Source organism: Drosophila pseudoobscura, chromosome 2, assembly GCF_009870125.1.
Source record: "Drosophila pseudoobscura strain MV-25-SWS-2005 chromosome 2, UCI_Dpse_MV25, whole genome shotgun sequence".
NCBI lineage: Eukaryota > Metazoa > Arthropoda > Insecta > Diptera > Drosophilidae > Drosophila > Drosophila pseudoobscura.
The window spans coordinates 5,086,576-5,103,147 of record NC_046679.1 but is presented as its reverse complement, the minus strand read 5'-3'; the positions used below and the strand labels follow the sequence as shown (position 1 = coordinate 5,103,147).

Here is a 16,572-nt window from a genome sequence, read left to right as displayed (position 1 = left end):
ATTGCGGAAGGAGCCCGGCCATGCATATAAAATAAACAAAAACAAATACAAAAGATACAAAGATACAACAAGATGCCTGGCTTATTTATGACTAGGCCCGCAAAAATGTTTATATCCAAATATGTAAATTTAAGAAAAGTTTATCTTTCCCATTTTCTAGATTTTTGTAATCAAATTACAGGACTTGACCTGACCCCGGGTCCTGGTTCTGCCATGTCCTTTGTTAACCCCCCCGAGAGAGATCTGCCTTTCGACTGAATTTGTTATTTATTTGCAATCTGGGGCTTAGTTCTTAATTATTTTCTTGAATAAACAGAAACAGTTTTGCAATAAAAGCTGATTGTCTCTCCACTGAATTGTTTTCTTGTTTGATTCGATTGCCTGGAAAGCCCCAACAGTGGCGTAAAATTGAATAAAATCATATTTCAAGCTTCTGAATATGCATGTGGCCACAAGTGGGGGGCTGCAAAGTACTGTTATTTTAGCATAGTTCCCTTCCAAATGGAATCCCAACCAGCAATCCATCTCTGGCTCAGCTCAAGCATCAGCTGTGGTTAGAGATGGGCAAAGGGATTGAGTAAACAGCACGATATCGGAAAGAAGGTGGGTTTAAGCGATGAAATGAATCTTTTGGGATGCCATAATTATCCTAAAATGTGATCGATGGAATAAAATAGAATGTATTCCCAGTAGAACTGAAATCTATGAACATTTAACGTCCCAACGCTCTTCTTTTCCTTCTTTTCGTGCCTTTCGTGTCACTGAAGCCCACACGACTTGCAGTTTTCCAGCACTGGTCTGGAATCTGCCCATCTCTATTGCTGCAACACTTACAGTCAGTCAGTCAGTCAGTCAGTCAGTCAGTCGCTGTCTGCTTTATAACGCACTTGACTTGCAAATTGTTTTGCGGTGATGTCTGGCGATGGTGATGCTGATGGCTTGCATTGCAAATTCTAAGTACGAGTAACAGCGGAGCTTAATTAAATTAAGCGTACACGCCCTTTTGGTGGGGCAGGCAGGACTCATGAATAGGCATTAGGTATGCGTTAAAATTTAAGTGGCTTACACACACGTGTCATGTGCACACCACTTGAGCCACGAGCGGCACCCACCGCAAGGGAACAAGTCCGGATAGACAGGACAGACGGACGGGCACGGGTTGTTTGCTACTTTTGCATATGTATGACATAATTAGTGTCATAATGACAGCCCCACCCCATAACCCACCCACCCACACACCCACACACATATGCATACAGGCACTTGTCTGGCTAAAAGTTGAAAAGTCGCTGAAGAAATGGCACGCCCCGCCCGCCGGCACTCATTTGAAATGCTAATCAGCCATGCCCCCCACGCGGCCTCTTGTTTTGTGGCACCATCAACTAATTTGCATATTTTTCACGCTTTTTTGTTGCAGTAAATTACTTAAAAATACATTGAAAATGTACAAAAACCTGCAACGTCAGTAGAAGAAAGCAGCAGGCCAAAAAGGACTCAAGGATTCCAGTCATCCTTTGCATTAAGCAGCGACGACACAGGCTCGACAGGCGAAAGGTAAGTGAAAATAAATATTATGACAGCGTTCAGCGCCTATAAATATTCATACAAAATAATAGTTTATTCAACGCAAAAAAAAAAGAAAGAAAAAAACGGCAAAAAATGCATTTGGCATCCAATTATTTATATATGATTAAATATGTTATTAAATATTACACCAAATTCACTTTTTGTACTCAGTTTTCATTTAATCTGATATGTTTTGTTGTTGTTCTTTTGTGTGGTGTTGATTTTTGTTAATTTTTTTCTGCGGTTGCCTGTTTAATTGAGCAAAGGACGAATGGGGAAAACATAAATAAATTGCATTAAATAAATATGTTTTAGCGCCGAGTTGTTGTAAGGGTCGCACCGGGCCCCCGGAAATGTGGCACAAACAGAAACAGAACAAAAAAAAATGACGAACGACAGAAATGGAAACCGCAATTATTTTTCATAAATGCGCAGCGCGCTCTCTCTAGACAGCAAAAAAACAAAAAAGAAAAATATGACACGATGAAAATATATGTACACAGGATGCACATACAAACATAACGCTTCTAACACTTGTAAATTTTTTAGCGAATTTCCCAAAGAGTTCATAACTTTTATCACTCACTGTCAGCCGCACACAGGCACAGACACAGGGGGAATGTGAAAGACCTTCCATGCTGGGATATGATGGGTTTTTAGAGAAAAAGGGGCCTATAAAGTATTATATTTCTCATCATAGATCATTCGATCGATGGGGAATAGACCTATATCATCTTTCAACAGAGTCTGTGTTGCAGAACACTTTTCTTTTACCAATGATAGTCGAAGAAAACGTTTCTTCCAGCAATTGACACAATTTCTACCGATTCAGAGGAATTTTACACCGAAATGCCCCAAGATATGCATATTCCAGGGTATCTCCAAGCCATTCCCCTACTCTGACTTTCATTGTTTTATTGCCACTTCTCGGGCTCCTACCCGCCCATGGTTTGCCCTCTTTGCGGATGCAAAATGCGAAAATGCATTGTGACAGGCACTTTTTTTTGAAAATGTCAACAGTAGGGGCATGAAAAAGGGCGTGCACACTGCGAGTATATGCCACAAACACTTTGTCGTGGCTTTTGCATAAGGAAAAACACTTTTTAAACATTTTCTGGCGGCACTTTTATGGGCGTCGCATCTAAAACAAATACCACAAAAAGTGAAACTAAAAAAATGCCTGAAAGGGGTTTACTGTGGTGGTGGTGGCACAGGACAAGCGGAGGCGCCACAGCAACTATTAATATACTTCTGCGGTGCACACACAATCGAGTCGGAGCTGTGCCCCAAGCTGTATGCAACACTCTGGCAATACATGTGTGGATATATGTTTTTTTGAGCGCTTTGTTGCAGGCAGCATCCAGCATCCAGCACTCAACTGGCAGACAAATTATGCGCCAAGAGTGCATCCCTGCATCTCTGCAGCTCTGCGTCCCTGCGGCTCAAAGAGCTAAAGAATTTAATTAAATTTTGCACAAAGTTAGCAGCGGCGGCACTGAAAAACTGGAAAACCCGAAAAAAAGGCCGAAAAAAAAACGTTTAAATTTCGCACATGGTTTTCAATTTGACGCGCTTCCAGAACCGGCTATGCGGCTCTCGTTGGCCGAAGCCTTAGAGCCCACTTAATTGGTTTTGCCAGCGACCAGTGACGCCGCCAAACCGGTGACCGGTGACCCCGATCCCGATCCCAATCCCGAAGCCGAACCCGGACTGTGGGCGGGATGACCGCAAATTAAAATGAAAGCATTTCGGGCTCAGTACTCCAAATGCCGCCCACAAGAATAAGCAAAGGCCAAACTCGGTACAAAATTTAAATTGCATTTGGACTGGGAGCCCGTGAGCCCGGGAAGGGGCTCCTGGCATTGACCCATAGACCAACAACAGAGAGACAACAACAATGCTCATCGGTTTATTTGACTTTATGCAAATTGATTGCATAAATAAATAATTTATGATTAAAGAACGAGCCAATAATTTGCCAATTTAAATGCGCAATTAGTTTAATTGATGCAATGTCACACCCCCGCCACAAAAAACCAACAAAAAACCCTATAGGTGGAGTGCAACGACAATGCGATACCTGGTAGTCAGGGGAGAGCGTTGCCTGAGAGATGGGAGGCTGTGGACTCAGCGGAGAACTTCAGCTGTTGCCTACGATATAAGAATTATTATACAATTATTTATAGACCCCAAATGACGATGAAGAGTCCCAAGAGCCGCCTGGGAGATTGTCTTCTTCGTTTTAGTTGTAATATTTTACCCTTTGCCATGATTTTTTGTGTCTAATAAAGATTGTACAACTATTTTTGGGTGTTAAAGTACATCCCCAATGACGATGAAGAGTCAGAATGATCTATGCACTGTTTATGGCTATTATCGATCCAAATCACGACTATGTTATGTAGGTATTTGTCAAATAAATAATAAAATGTTTATTTGGAAAAACGCCGTGCCACAGATGCCATGTTGACAGTCAGCCAATGGCCAATGCATAATTATGCAAAATACAGCCACGGCCACAGCAACAATAACAAAACAAAATAAGCAAAATAAATAAGATAAAACATTGAACAAGCGACAGCAATTAAAATTAAAAATTAACCAAAAATGTTCAACAGAAAGGCAAAAAATTAACACCCGCGCGGGCCAGGGAGCGGACCCAGGCCCATGCACATGACAGAGTCGTTGGGTTAAAGCTCATTAAATTTGCATTTGCATATAAAATTGCATAGTTTTCAACACCTCTGTCGCCGAGCGACCCTTCTTGGCCAGGAAAATATTTGAAACGAAAAACCAATTAATGCAGCGGAGCGAGTGGGCGCCCGCGGGGGCGGGGGGGCGGTGGGGCGGGTGAGTGAGCGACTACTGCTCCTGCAACTGAAAATATGTGCAGTGCACATTATGTAAATATACGAAAATTGTATGCGTATTACCAGGAAATTATTTTTGGTTGGTTTTCAAGTGTCACCACAGCAGCCAGAGCCAGCTTTTCCGCCGCTCTGGCCAAGGGCTGGGGCCTGGAATTTCTAGCCAACAATTATGCTAAATATTTGGCTGGCCGGAGGGCGAGAGGGGGGGTGTGTGTTGGTCTAAATATTAAAGCATAATTAAAGGCAAATTAACAGCCAAAAATGTCACCGAGGAATTTGCATAATCATAGAATTTGTAATGTTAAATTTTTTGATTAGATACGAATATTTAAAGAGGAACTTTGGAGTAAATATCCATCGTTTCAAGCAACATGTCCTTTGTTTTATTTTCCTCTTCTGTTGGTTTACAGCAATCCCATTACACATGCGAAGCCTTCAATCCTCGATCCTTTGCTCAAGAGCTCTCACCGGGTTATTTCCCTTTCACGCACACACTTTTCTCTCTTATCTCTCATCATCAATCCCATTTGTTTGTTCATTTTCTTGATGCAATTTCCCCAACCGTGCGGCATGCAGCATAGTCCGTTCATCACCAGGGCAGTGGCAGTGGCTGTGGCAGTGGCACTGGTGGCAGGGTGGTCACAAATGTAGCGCATAAAGTGCACTTTACGAATTCTCGCATTTTTATGACAAGATTTCAGCATTTCATTTCATTTGTGAACCAAAAGGCCAGCCAGCACCCCACCACCCCTTGCCGCACCACCACTCCATGGCGCACCTCTATTAAGGTTGTAACAAATTTTTTTATTTACTTTCTTTTATTTGTACTTTGATTTAATGGCCATAAAAATGCAAACAACAGCAAAAACTGAAAGTGTCCAGAAGGAAATGGTACGCGCAGAGGGACGGGGCACGAGCGTGCATAAAAATTGGAAGGCACGCTGTGAATTTTAATAGGCGGTACCACTCGGCGTATACATAATGTTTTTACTTTCAGCTCGGGCGCCATTTTGATTTTTCACTTGCTACCAGTAATGGCGTAGGACTGCTGTAGGACTCTCCAAGTTGACTTTTCCCCTCGGTTGTTTTGCTTTTTTGCAATTGAAACATGAAATTGCATTTATTGTGTGGGAACAATGCAAATAAATGCACGCAAAGGGGCCCCAGACACCAGTCGAAGGACCTCTGCAATATTGCTGCACGCCGCCAAAAAGTATGCAGCAATTTTTGATTTATCACTGCAGGACCTCCAGCATGAGAGTGCGTGGCCATATAAATACTTGTGTACATAAATTGAAATGAAGTGCCAGGGCACTTTTGTGAACATTTCACAGAGATTTTAATCTTTATTTATCGCCACTGCGGTCGGTCGATGGCGTCCAGTCCGTCCGGTCCATCCATGGGGCGCTCGCCGTTCGGCAATTGGCGAATTTATGTTAAGCAGTGGATCCCCACTGGAAAAGCTATGATAAATGTTAATGTCTCCATAAATGCGCGCATATTTCAGCACTTATTCGCGAGGGAGACAGAGAGAGAGAGAGAGAGTTTTAAATGTTAATCAAAGCCGCGCCAGATTCCGTCAATATTTATGCATTTTTAATGCCCAAGCAATCCAAGAGGGCCCACACAATACAAAACCCTAACGAGAAGTGACCTTAAAACAATAAATAACCCGAAAATCAAGCGGGAAATCGAATAAAATAAAATGAAACGAATATCGGGCTTATGCGGATGTGGCGACTACATGTCCGAAATATTCCACATTTTTTACATATAAATATGAAGCTGGGATTAAATCTTGTCACAGATAAGTCCTTTCGACTGGAAATACTCGTATGCTGTACGAAAAAACATACACCAGTATTTATTTGAACTAATTTTGGAGGATAACTGTCTCCTGGAAGCAATCCCAAGAACTAATCAGAGTGATTTACGCATCTGCTTTTTGTCTGGCGGAAAAACTTTGTCGACGCCAAGGCTAAGAACCCAACTGGCGCCAGGCCAAAAGCGCTAATGTCTCTTAATTATCGATGGAGATGCAACTTTTGGGGGGTTTTTCTTGTATGTAATACAGACCAAAGGCTGCCAAAAATGATGGCCTGCCACCATATTGGAAGCAGCACAGAACAACAAAACCAACAAAGTCGTGTGCGTTTATTTATAACAAGCGCAAAATGTTCACAATTAGCGCTTTATATGGGCTATGGGGATCTATACTCTATGGGGGGAGGGGTTCCTCTTCGGGCCACCATAATCATGGAGTGGCATACCATTTAAGGCCCCCGAGTGCGGAGCAGACGAAAAAGAAAACTTTAAACGTGACTCACATTTAAACAACAGACAGAACTGAAGCACAATCGTAAGAACAAAAGAAGGGTCTGGACTCGCAGCTGGTACGCTGGGGATACGCGAATTAAACTGCATGCAATCCCAGGAAGGGGAAAGCTAAGGACTAGGGGATGCCCATTGGAAGGATCACTAATGATTCCAAAAAAGATGATGGGGCAGAAGGTTTTTAAAAGCTGATTTTCTGGACTTTTGGCTGTAAAAGCTGGACAGATAGGTAGATAATGTCTATATAAATATTCCAGAACTAGTCAGTAAAGAATTTGGATCGATATATGAATAATACCTATATAAATAGACGATTTAAGGCACAGTTCTATATCTTTAACGTCGGTATTGAACATCTCCCTGATCTCCATGAACAGGCCAGAGTCTCCCCTGATCCAGGCTGCAGATAGACCCACAGACATACAATTTCAATCTATATATATTCCCACTAGAGAGGCAAGCTCTCCATACTCATTCCTTTGTACAATATACCCTTTCTGCTTAACGATTAATGGATAAGACAAAGCGCAAATTATGAGGGCCGGCAGCGGACAGGAAAACAGCAAACAAACAGCGCGGGCAAGGGCGAAGACGACTGCCACTGCCACTGCCACTGCGACAACGACAGGCAGAATAAATAGAAATCAAGAAAGCATAAAATGCCCAGAGAGACGACAGACAGCCACGGCAAAAGTTTGAATGCAGTAAGCAGGCGGCAGGCCTGTGGGCTGGGTATACGAAAAATTAAGTAGTTGTAGAACCTGTCCCAGTGGATTGAAGACAGCCCCAGAGGGCAGTAGCCAGTCGTACTCCTTCGATGTCGCGTCTTCGTTGTTGGTAATTGAAGAGTACGCGCGTGCGTCCCCTGGCAATCGCAGCAAGTTGTGGCAACTGCCGCTGCCGACTGTTGGTGCAGGGGGCTGTATTATGCTGTATTATTTACAATATGAGTGGCCGGTGGTTGGGACTGCCACTTAGATATACTCATGGCATTGCTGGCCCATAAAATGTTGTTTAAATGAGCGCTGAACGGACGAGCGTGCAGCTTGGACGACATTTTCATTTACGATGATGCCTCCTCCTGCTGCTCCTCCTGCTCCTCCCTCTCCTCGTTGAAGGGAGGACTGGGTGTCTATTATTTTATTCCCATTCCTGCGGACTGCCTACCAGCAGTACGCCCCACAGTTGTTTATTTATGTGAGGGACTGTGCGTGTGTGGAAGTTGCAGATAAATTTACTTAGTCGCTTAAGGAGCGCTCCAGAACCAGCACAAAAGTAAGCTCTGGCTTAAGGAAATGACAAGTTGGATGTAGAAGAGTGGAAGAGTGGACAAGTGGACGAGTGGACTCTACTGCTAAAGATTGATGATGGAATGTGTGGAATAATCAAGCGCTGAGCAAACGAGAATTCTTTTCACCTTTTGTTCCACTCCCTAGAAGTAGATCCTATCCTCTTCAGAGTGGAAATCAATTTACGTTAAATGTTTGCTCTTCCACCGAAACTAAACAACAGGAATGAGGCAGGCTAGGCAGCCCAGGCAGGATGTGGGCTAAGTGAGCAGGGGAATGGCCAGTGGGGAGTGGCGGCCAAGTCAACCACAGAGTATCCATTTGAGTGGCCTAAGCCCCTGATGGTCACAAGGCTGAGGCCACGGCACCCCAAAGCAAACAACAATCAGCGCCACCAGGCGCTTCGGCGTTCTGGTCAACCTCAAAGGCATGCGGCAGACAACAACATCATCGTGGCCATCATCGACCTGGCCCCAACAATGGGCGACTATTAAACATGAATGCGTCACGCATGCCTGCCCCGAAACGCAGTCCATGGCTCCACTCCCTGGATGATGAAGATGATGATGATGATGAAGGCCCGGGCTCAACAAGTTTCTGCATTTGTCCCGGGCACGGGCACGGGCACGAGCGCATTATGCTAAAACTTTGCGCAGAAACTTGGGGACGACAACATGATTAACAGACAAATGACATTACAAAGCCTTTCACTTGGCAAGTTCTGCCTCCTGCCGCCTGCCGCCTGTCCCGTGGCCCCGTGACTCTTCGCTGACTTGGCAACGCAAAAAAAAAAGTCAAGAAGACAAAAAAAACACGCTGCATCGGCATCGTCTTGCCAGCCTTTCTATTTCTCAGACAATGAGCTCTGGCTTTCAACAAGATCTGAAGTGAGGAGGAGGCCCTTTTGCTCTCTCTCTCGCTGTGTGTGTGCCTCAAATCAGGTCTTAACCCCTTTTTCTTTCATCTGCTTAGCAGCTGAGGCTGCCTCCTTGCAACTTGAACTTTCCGCGAGCTGTGCAGCTGCTGGCACTGGGAGTGGGAGTACTCCTCTGCCAAATGAGTGAATGAGTATCTTATGGATTTGTCGCTGACTTTGAAGATGAGCCACGCTTCACTCCAGTCCGCTTTTTGAGCAGCTGCCGGGATGCGTTTACTAATAGAAATTTTACATTTAAATGGGAGAATTTCGAGACTTCACAGGCTGCCAACTCCATTCTCCGCTGTCTGCGTATTTCTCCATATTTTTCTCCCCCTCCCCATCCCTCTCTCTCTCTCTCTTTCCAGTGGCCTCTTGCACTTGAGCGATTCGCCAAGCCGGCGGCGGTTTGCACTTAAGCAGAGGCGTCATCGCGTAAGCAGCTTCGAGATATTTTTATACTCTACGCAGAAATCACACAGAAACGAGGGGTAGAGTGATTTTTCAGAGGGGTTTGCAGGGCAGTGGGAGGAGGTAGGGCATGCCTGCAACAGGTCTTTCAAGACTTAAAGATATCTCGCAAAAACATTCACAGGGAGTGTCTGTATGGCAAGGGCCTGGAACGGATCACAATATTATATGCCAAGACGAATGGATGTTTGTTTGAAATACAAACAGATACCAAAAACCTGCAGAGACCAGCAAAACAATTCCTCTTTCAGGGTATATAATCCTTCGGCTCTGATGGCCCTGCAACATCCTTTCTTGTTTCACGTTCACTTTGTCTGGAGTGCTGGCAGAGTTCTCAGCCGTCTGTCCGACCTGTCCGTCTTGTCTGCCCTGTGTTCTGTGGAATGCGCTTTATGCTTAAGCATAAAATTCTGCAGAAAGTGTAAGCCATAAATAATGAAGGCAGGATTTAATGAATTCATTCAAGAGGCTTTAAACCGTCGGATGCGATTTCTGGCGCATAATTAGCTGGAAGGGCTTTACCTTTTTCAGTTGAAATTTCCCATACTGGACTTTGGACTCTCGTAAACATCAAAACTGAATTTATATGTACTACCTTAAAGGTTGTCTCTGGCCTTGCAGTGCCTAATGCCTGGCATTTGTATCTGGTGGCAGAGCCACTCTAGTTGCAACATGACCAATCACATATTGAACAATTTCCAATATTAAGACCCGCTTAGAAGGACCCCGCCCAACGTCCTTGCACACATTTCCATCATGGGAGCACAGATGTTTGCTCAGAGCTTTGCTTGGCAATACATTGGACCCGCAATACCCATCGCATGCCCACATCCCCGTACGAGTATTGCTGGCTATATAAACATGCCTCGCAGCTGCCTTCTGTGCACCGAAAGTGTTTCTGTCGAGAGATGGGAGGTCGATGTCTGTAAAACCAGAAACATGGGAGGTGGAACGTTAGAGCCATCTCTGGTGTGGGCGGTGGGGGGGAGGGCCCAAAGACTTGCAAAAGTTTTTGGGGGGAATTGAAATCCTTTGGCACACACACGCACACACACACCACAGCCCTGGAAAGGACGAAGGGGAAAAATGAAAACATTTCTGGTGCAATAAGATACAAAAAACCACACTTGTGGGCCAAGAGCTTACCCTCACGATGCGTGTAAGAACTTTCCGCTCTCCAAGCATTTGTAAGTTTTTAATAAGAAATTGTTAAACAACTTGTACGATTTTCGTTTTTCCTTTTTTCCCTCTTGAGTGGCAGGCAGGACGACGGACAGGACGACGGGACTCTCCTGCTGCTTTTGCTGCTGCTGCTGTTGCCGTTTGGCAGAAATTGTAGTAATTAGTCATGTTGATTGATGAATGTTTGTGTGCGAGTGCGAGTGCGTATACGAGTAAATGTGTGGCACTTCCATGGCTGCTGGCACTGTTTTTTGGAAATTTCTCATTTAACGAACGGAACAATATGTCAACGCCATTAAAAACGCTTTGGCATTGCCCTAATCCCCGACTCTGGTGGCATTAAGAAAAGTTCACCATTAAATGGCAATGTGGCCCGGGGACCGGGGCTCGGGGCCGGGGACTGCCTTGCAATAATAAAACGCTCTCTGCGGCAGGCAGGCAGGCAGGCAACCCGAAAGCCAATTTTCCAAGAGCACGCTGCGGGCGGTATTCCACGAATATTAAATGGCAGTGAAGGCTTACATTGTGGGTACTCTTTCGCTCTCGCACACACGACTCCTTGGGTGAGCAATAAAAATCCAAGGTAACAGGAAAAGGATACCCACACTTCCAGCCGGCTCCACTCAATGGGAGACTGAGACTCTGCTGCTGCTGGTGCTGCTGCTGGTGCTGCTGCTTTGGTGGCTGTGCAGCATGCCTGCGGTTGTAATTTAGTGTGCCTAATGAATTTAGTACCGTTACATACCGGAAACGGAAGCGCGGGCGCGGGAGGGGCATGTGAGTGCAAAAATGCGCACTCAACTGGAATGTCTGTGAATCTCTACGACTACGCCGGGAATGAGAACCGAATACCGAGGAATGGCATGTGGGTGTACGTGTGTACGTGTTTACGTGTGTGTGTGTGTGTGTGTGCGGTTTGTGGGTGTGTATTTGTATGTGAAAATGTGTGAAAAATCTGAGCGGCTTGGCTGGAAAACTTCGTTAACCTTTATTAACGACAGCACCGAGCACCGAGCACCCGTCGAGCGTCTAATTAAAACATTGAAAAATTGTAAATCGAGCGAAACGCCCCCGAGGTGGCTCCATAATTTTCCACAGGCATTTCGTAGGCATGTGGAAAATTAACAATTATTTTTAATGGCCAAAGGAGGTATTTGGCACAAGGAACACAATCCCCCACGAGCGCGGAGGCGGAGGAGTGGGGAAATACTTAAAGCCCTTGATTGTCACTCCCGATCGAATGACACTTTGCCACACGCGTTCCGCTTGAGGCAAGATGTCAGCAAACAAAACCCGCCCACAGATTAGATTGCATAAACAAACGCGTCCGGGATATCAATGTGAATGGGGATGTGGCTGTGGATGTGGCTGTGAGTGTGGATTGAAGCCAGGTTCCAGCTCGTTGCAGGATATTTACACGGCCAGCGTGGCATAAAAGCGAAAAGTAATTTTCCTAAGTGAATATAAATGTTTAAAATCTTGGCAAAAGCACAGCCACAGCACCAGCAGCAGCATCAGCACCAGGACCAGCACAACAATGGCCAAGTTGGCTAAGGTGGTCTTGGCCAACTCTGAATGGAGGAAGAAAGCCAGCCGGAGCCAGTTTAGATAAGAAATTTAAAAGGCAAAACACAGCAGGAGAGGGCGGCTCATTGGGTGAAAAGTGCTTCAAGTTTTATGTGAAATTGAAGTTGCCGAGTAGTGCCACAAGCCATGGCCTAGAACAAGGTGTTGAGGTCAAAATGAACTCCTGCTGCTAGCAGACGTGCCTCTAATAGCTTAAGGATTCCAGGATTGTTCAAGAAAATAGAGATTTCAATACCAAAAAGCAAACATTCTGGCCTTCAAACTATCGAGATTAAACCACAGTTTTGGTAAAAGAATAAATAGAAAATAAATAAGAAAAATATGTAGCCACAAAAAAAAACAGAAAATGTGAATAAAAATGAAAATTAATTGAAGGAAAAAGGTACTCCGGTGATCACCAGCATTGATGCGCTTTGGATGGCAAAGAAATTGGATTGGAAGATATGAAATATGCTGATTTAAACCAGTGGGAAGGGTTTCTGTGGCGGCACACGTGCCTCGACATCAAGATACCGAGTATTTGGAGAGATGGAGTCTTTCTTCTGGCTGTTGCATATCTTGAAATGGCAATAATACACCCCAGCGCTCTCCGAGTACAGGGTATAAATATACATGCATATGTATCTTTCGGCTACCAAAGTATTAATGCTATATTTCATGGAACAAGCCGATGATATGTAGCCGAAGTATGAATCAAATATAAGCCCATTTTTTTCTAGAGTATAGGAGTATCTATTGACTTTAAGTACTTCTCTTTAGCAAAAACAAAACCACCTTTAAAACAGTCAAAATATGTTTGTTGCTGTCCAGAGCGGGCTTATCAAATTTATCAAGTTAACAAAGCAAAACTAAGGCAATTGTCCAAAGGAAAGGCAGGAAAATCAATACGCTTTTCCACTGCCCCAGCAGGGAACAGGCAGCGAACAGCCGGCGGCAGTAGCCAGAGGCGACACTGTAAATTTCATCATTGTTGGCCCTCTAATTAATGGAAAAGTCACCAATTTGGAAATCAAATTACGGCGCGCATAATTAAATTGCCTTATCAAAATTTCATTCAAAAGCCTCCCGGAGAGACAGAGAGAGAGAGAGAGAGGGGAGGAGCAGAACTTTTTTCCAGCCGGGTAGATGCAATAGATGGCCTAAAGTTCTCTTTCTGAGGGCCCAAAAGTGACAGACGGGCAAGAAGGCAACCAACAGCCGAAAAACTTTTAATTGAATTCCTTTCAAATTGTTCGTAATGGGCACAATTAGATTGTCAGCATCTGAAAGAGATAGTAGAGAGCATACTTTAAAGGAAATACACAGACGCAGACACAGACGAGTAGGAGAACAAGGACACCTCGTCCTGGCTGGCGCTCAAGTGGTTCTCGAAGCTTTAAACAAAATCTCGTATTATGCAGCACTCGAGTGCATGACAAATTCATTAAATGCACAAAGACCGGCAGAGTGGCCACACGGAGAATATGCATACGTGGTTACGAGGCTGCCAGGATACGAGCACCAGCTCGGACATCACATGGGACAACGGTACAACGGGACGGATGGACGGCACGGACCGTCCGGATAAGAAGTACATAATAGAAGAAGAAGAACGCTTTACAAAATTTTATACACTCTGTGACCGTAATTACACCGCATGGGCGGAGGGGAGAGGGGGATGGTAGGGATTGCCGGCGTACAGGGGTGGGGCGTGGTTTCGAGGTGAGCCAGCCATGAAATGCAACATTGCTTGCCGCACAAACACACACAAAGGCACGCACACTGGATGCACGTTGGCAAGTCGAGGAATTCATCGCGAGTGATTTTTAGCGATGGCAGGGATGTTTGTGGGGCACGAAACTATTCACGAGAAACAGATAATGGTGTTTATAAAAGGGATATAGATTTCCTTTAGATCTGTTCTGGATTTCGTAGATCAGAAGCTCTCTAAAAAGTAGAATCTGAAGAAAATGAAGTGTCAAACGAAAAGCAAAGAGAAATGTACTTTGAGATAGATTTCTTTTGGGTTATTAGTATTTTAGTAAACGTTTTCCTAACAGTTATTCGAATGGGTTCTTATTTCCTATATAGCAACAAGATGTACTACTTTTTCCACATTTAAAGCCCATATTTTGCGGTTCTTAAACCATTTTCTCATACTGTCTTTATTTAATCTATTTTCTGCCGAAAAGAAAACCTAATCTTTTCAGAAAACTCGATTTTAACTCAGAATATTCATACAAGCCCCATTCAGGGATACCTTTTACACGATTCTTCGAACCCTTTTTTCTTCCTTCACGTTGGATTATGCTCTTCCTTTCACTCACGAACCTACAAGAGGGCTTCCACACACTCAAAGTGTCATCCCTAATCCGTGCTTTATTTATACACCTGCTGTTGCCGCTAGGTGTCGCTTTGGCGCTGCGACACGGGGCTCTGTTTGTGCGTACCTTTGTGTGCATGTGTGTGTGTGTGTGTGTTTGCACGTAATGGCACAGGACAACGGGATTCCAAAGGCCTTTCAGACCCCCGAAATGTAGACTACATTTAAATGGAATTAATTTTTCAACGGGAAAGGGGCACTCACACACACCCACACACACATATGGCTGCGTATGCGTGTGTGCTGCTAATGAAATATTTTTGCTGGTCTGTCAAAAATTCAGACTCGCGCGCTTAATTAACTGTCTTTTTATAAAGCGACATTTCGAAGAGACTTTAGAAGCCACCTAATGAGCGGGTACTGTACTTTTTTTTAAGGGGTTTTCCTTTAGTAAAGAGCAAACACTTTCATTTAAATTGCGTTTTATTTTTACTCTTACACATCGCTCCATATAATTAAGCAAAAGTCGTCCCGGCGCCCCGTCCTGTTGCCTTGTCATTACATTTCGAATACTCGTTGCGGCTGTCGTGTCATTATGATAATGACAAATGTCCTCCGCTGTGCCTCCATCCTCAAGTTTCAATCAAAAACTTGACAGTTATTAATTAGAACTCCAATTACATTTCCTTCTTTGCTAATAATGTGCTTTCCCCTTACCCCTTGTCTGCTTGCAGCAAAAGAAAATCCACAGAGACAGGACCTCATCGTCGTCATGAGTCGACTGAGAGCGGGCGGCAAGGTGCTGCTGGTGGTGCTGCTGCAGGTGTTGCAGTGGCAGGCCGGCGAGACGGCCTTCGGACGGGATGAGTGCAACGAGCTGAGCGTCAGTTCGCCCTGCCAGTGCGCCCCCTCGATGGCCGAATACGAGATCTACTGCCCCGCGAACGCCTACAATGTGTTCCCGAAGTTCCGGCTGGCCATCCGGCCCAATTCGAATGTCCAGATCGAGTGCAATCTGACGGATGCGAACGAGTACAAACAACTGCCGCCACTGAGGATCGGAGAGATCGAACGGGTGCAGATCCAGCGCTGCCCATTGCCCGGACACACACCGATTGCGGGTATACTGGAGCACCTGGGCATCAGGAGCCCCAAGATGCTCATCTTCGAGAGCGACAATCTGGGCGTGAATATCACGCGTCGGCACTTGGATCGGCTGCAGAACCTGAAGCGTCTGCGGTTCACTTCCCGGCGGTTCACGTACATTCCAGCGGACTTCCTGGCGGATCTGCGAAACCTCAGTTGGCTCGATCTGCGGGCGAACATTGTGGAACTTCCGGCGCATCTGTTCGACAACCTGGAGAACCTGGAGTCCCTCGAGCTGGGGAGCAATGGCCTGAAGCACCTGCCCCACGGAGTCTTCAGCAGGATGCCCAAGCTGCGGCACTTGAATCTGTGGAGCAATCAGCTGCACAACCTGACGAAGCACGACTTTGAGGGTGCCAGCTCGGTGGTGGATGTGGATCTGCATGCCAACGGCATTGAGCAGCTGCCGCGCGATGTCTTCTCGCTGCTCACGAATCTCACGGAGATCAACCTGAGTGCGAACCACTTCCGGTCCCTGCCCGGGGGTCTCTTCGAGCACAACAAGCAGCTGCGGCAGGTGCGTCTGCTCAACAATCGTGTGCCCCTGTCCACGCTTCCCGCTCGACTGTTTGCCAACCAGCCGGAGCTGAGGGTCCTGCTCCTGCGCTGCGATCTCGAGACACTGCCCAGTGATCTCTTGGAGCAGTCCACGGAGATCACGAACATCTCCCTGAGGGACAACTATCTGAGCACCCTGCCAGCCAAGCTCCTGGAGCATCAGACGAACCTCTTGAGCCTCGATTTGAGCAACAACAAACTGACGTATCTGCCGGATGCGTTCTTCGAGCACACCACCAAGCTGGTGGACTTGAATCTGGCCGAGAATATGCTCACAGACATTAGCAGGTGGGTTTTCAAGCAAAAGGTTTCTCTCTTTAATCCTCCACTAAACATGTTCCTCTCTCTGTG

At 45.4% G+C, this 16,572-nt stretch overlaps 1 protein-coding gene across 1 annotated transcript in view; it reads left to right on the top strand.

Annotated features, from left to right (window-relative positions):
• Positions 1–16,572, top strand: part of Tl (toll like receptor) — a 47,904-nt gene that overhangs the window by 28,118 nt on the left and 3,214 nt on the right. The window contains exons 2-3 of the mRNA XM_001357929.5: positions 1,418–1,554; positions 15,252–16,509. Coding sequence (XP_001357966.3) covers positions 15,290–16,509 — 1,220 coding nt within the window. The 5' untranslated portion in view covers positions 1,418–1,554; positions 15,252–15,289. The remainder of the gene's footprint in view (positions 1–1,417; positions 1,555–15,251; positions 16,510–16,572) is intronic.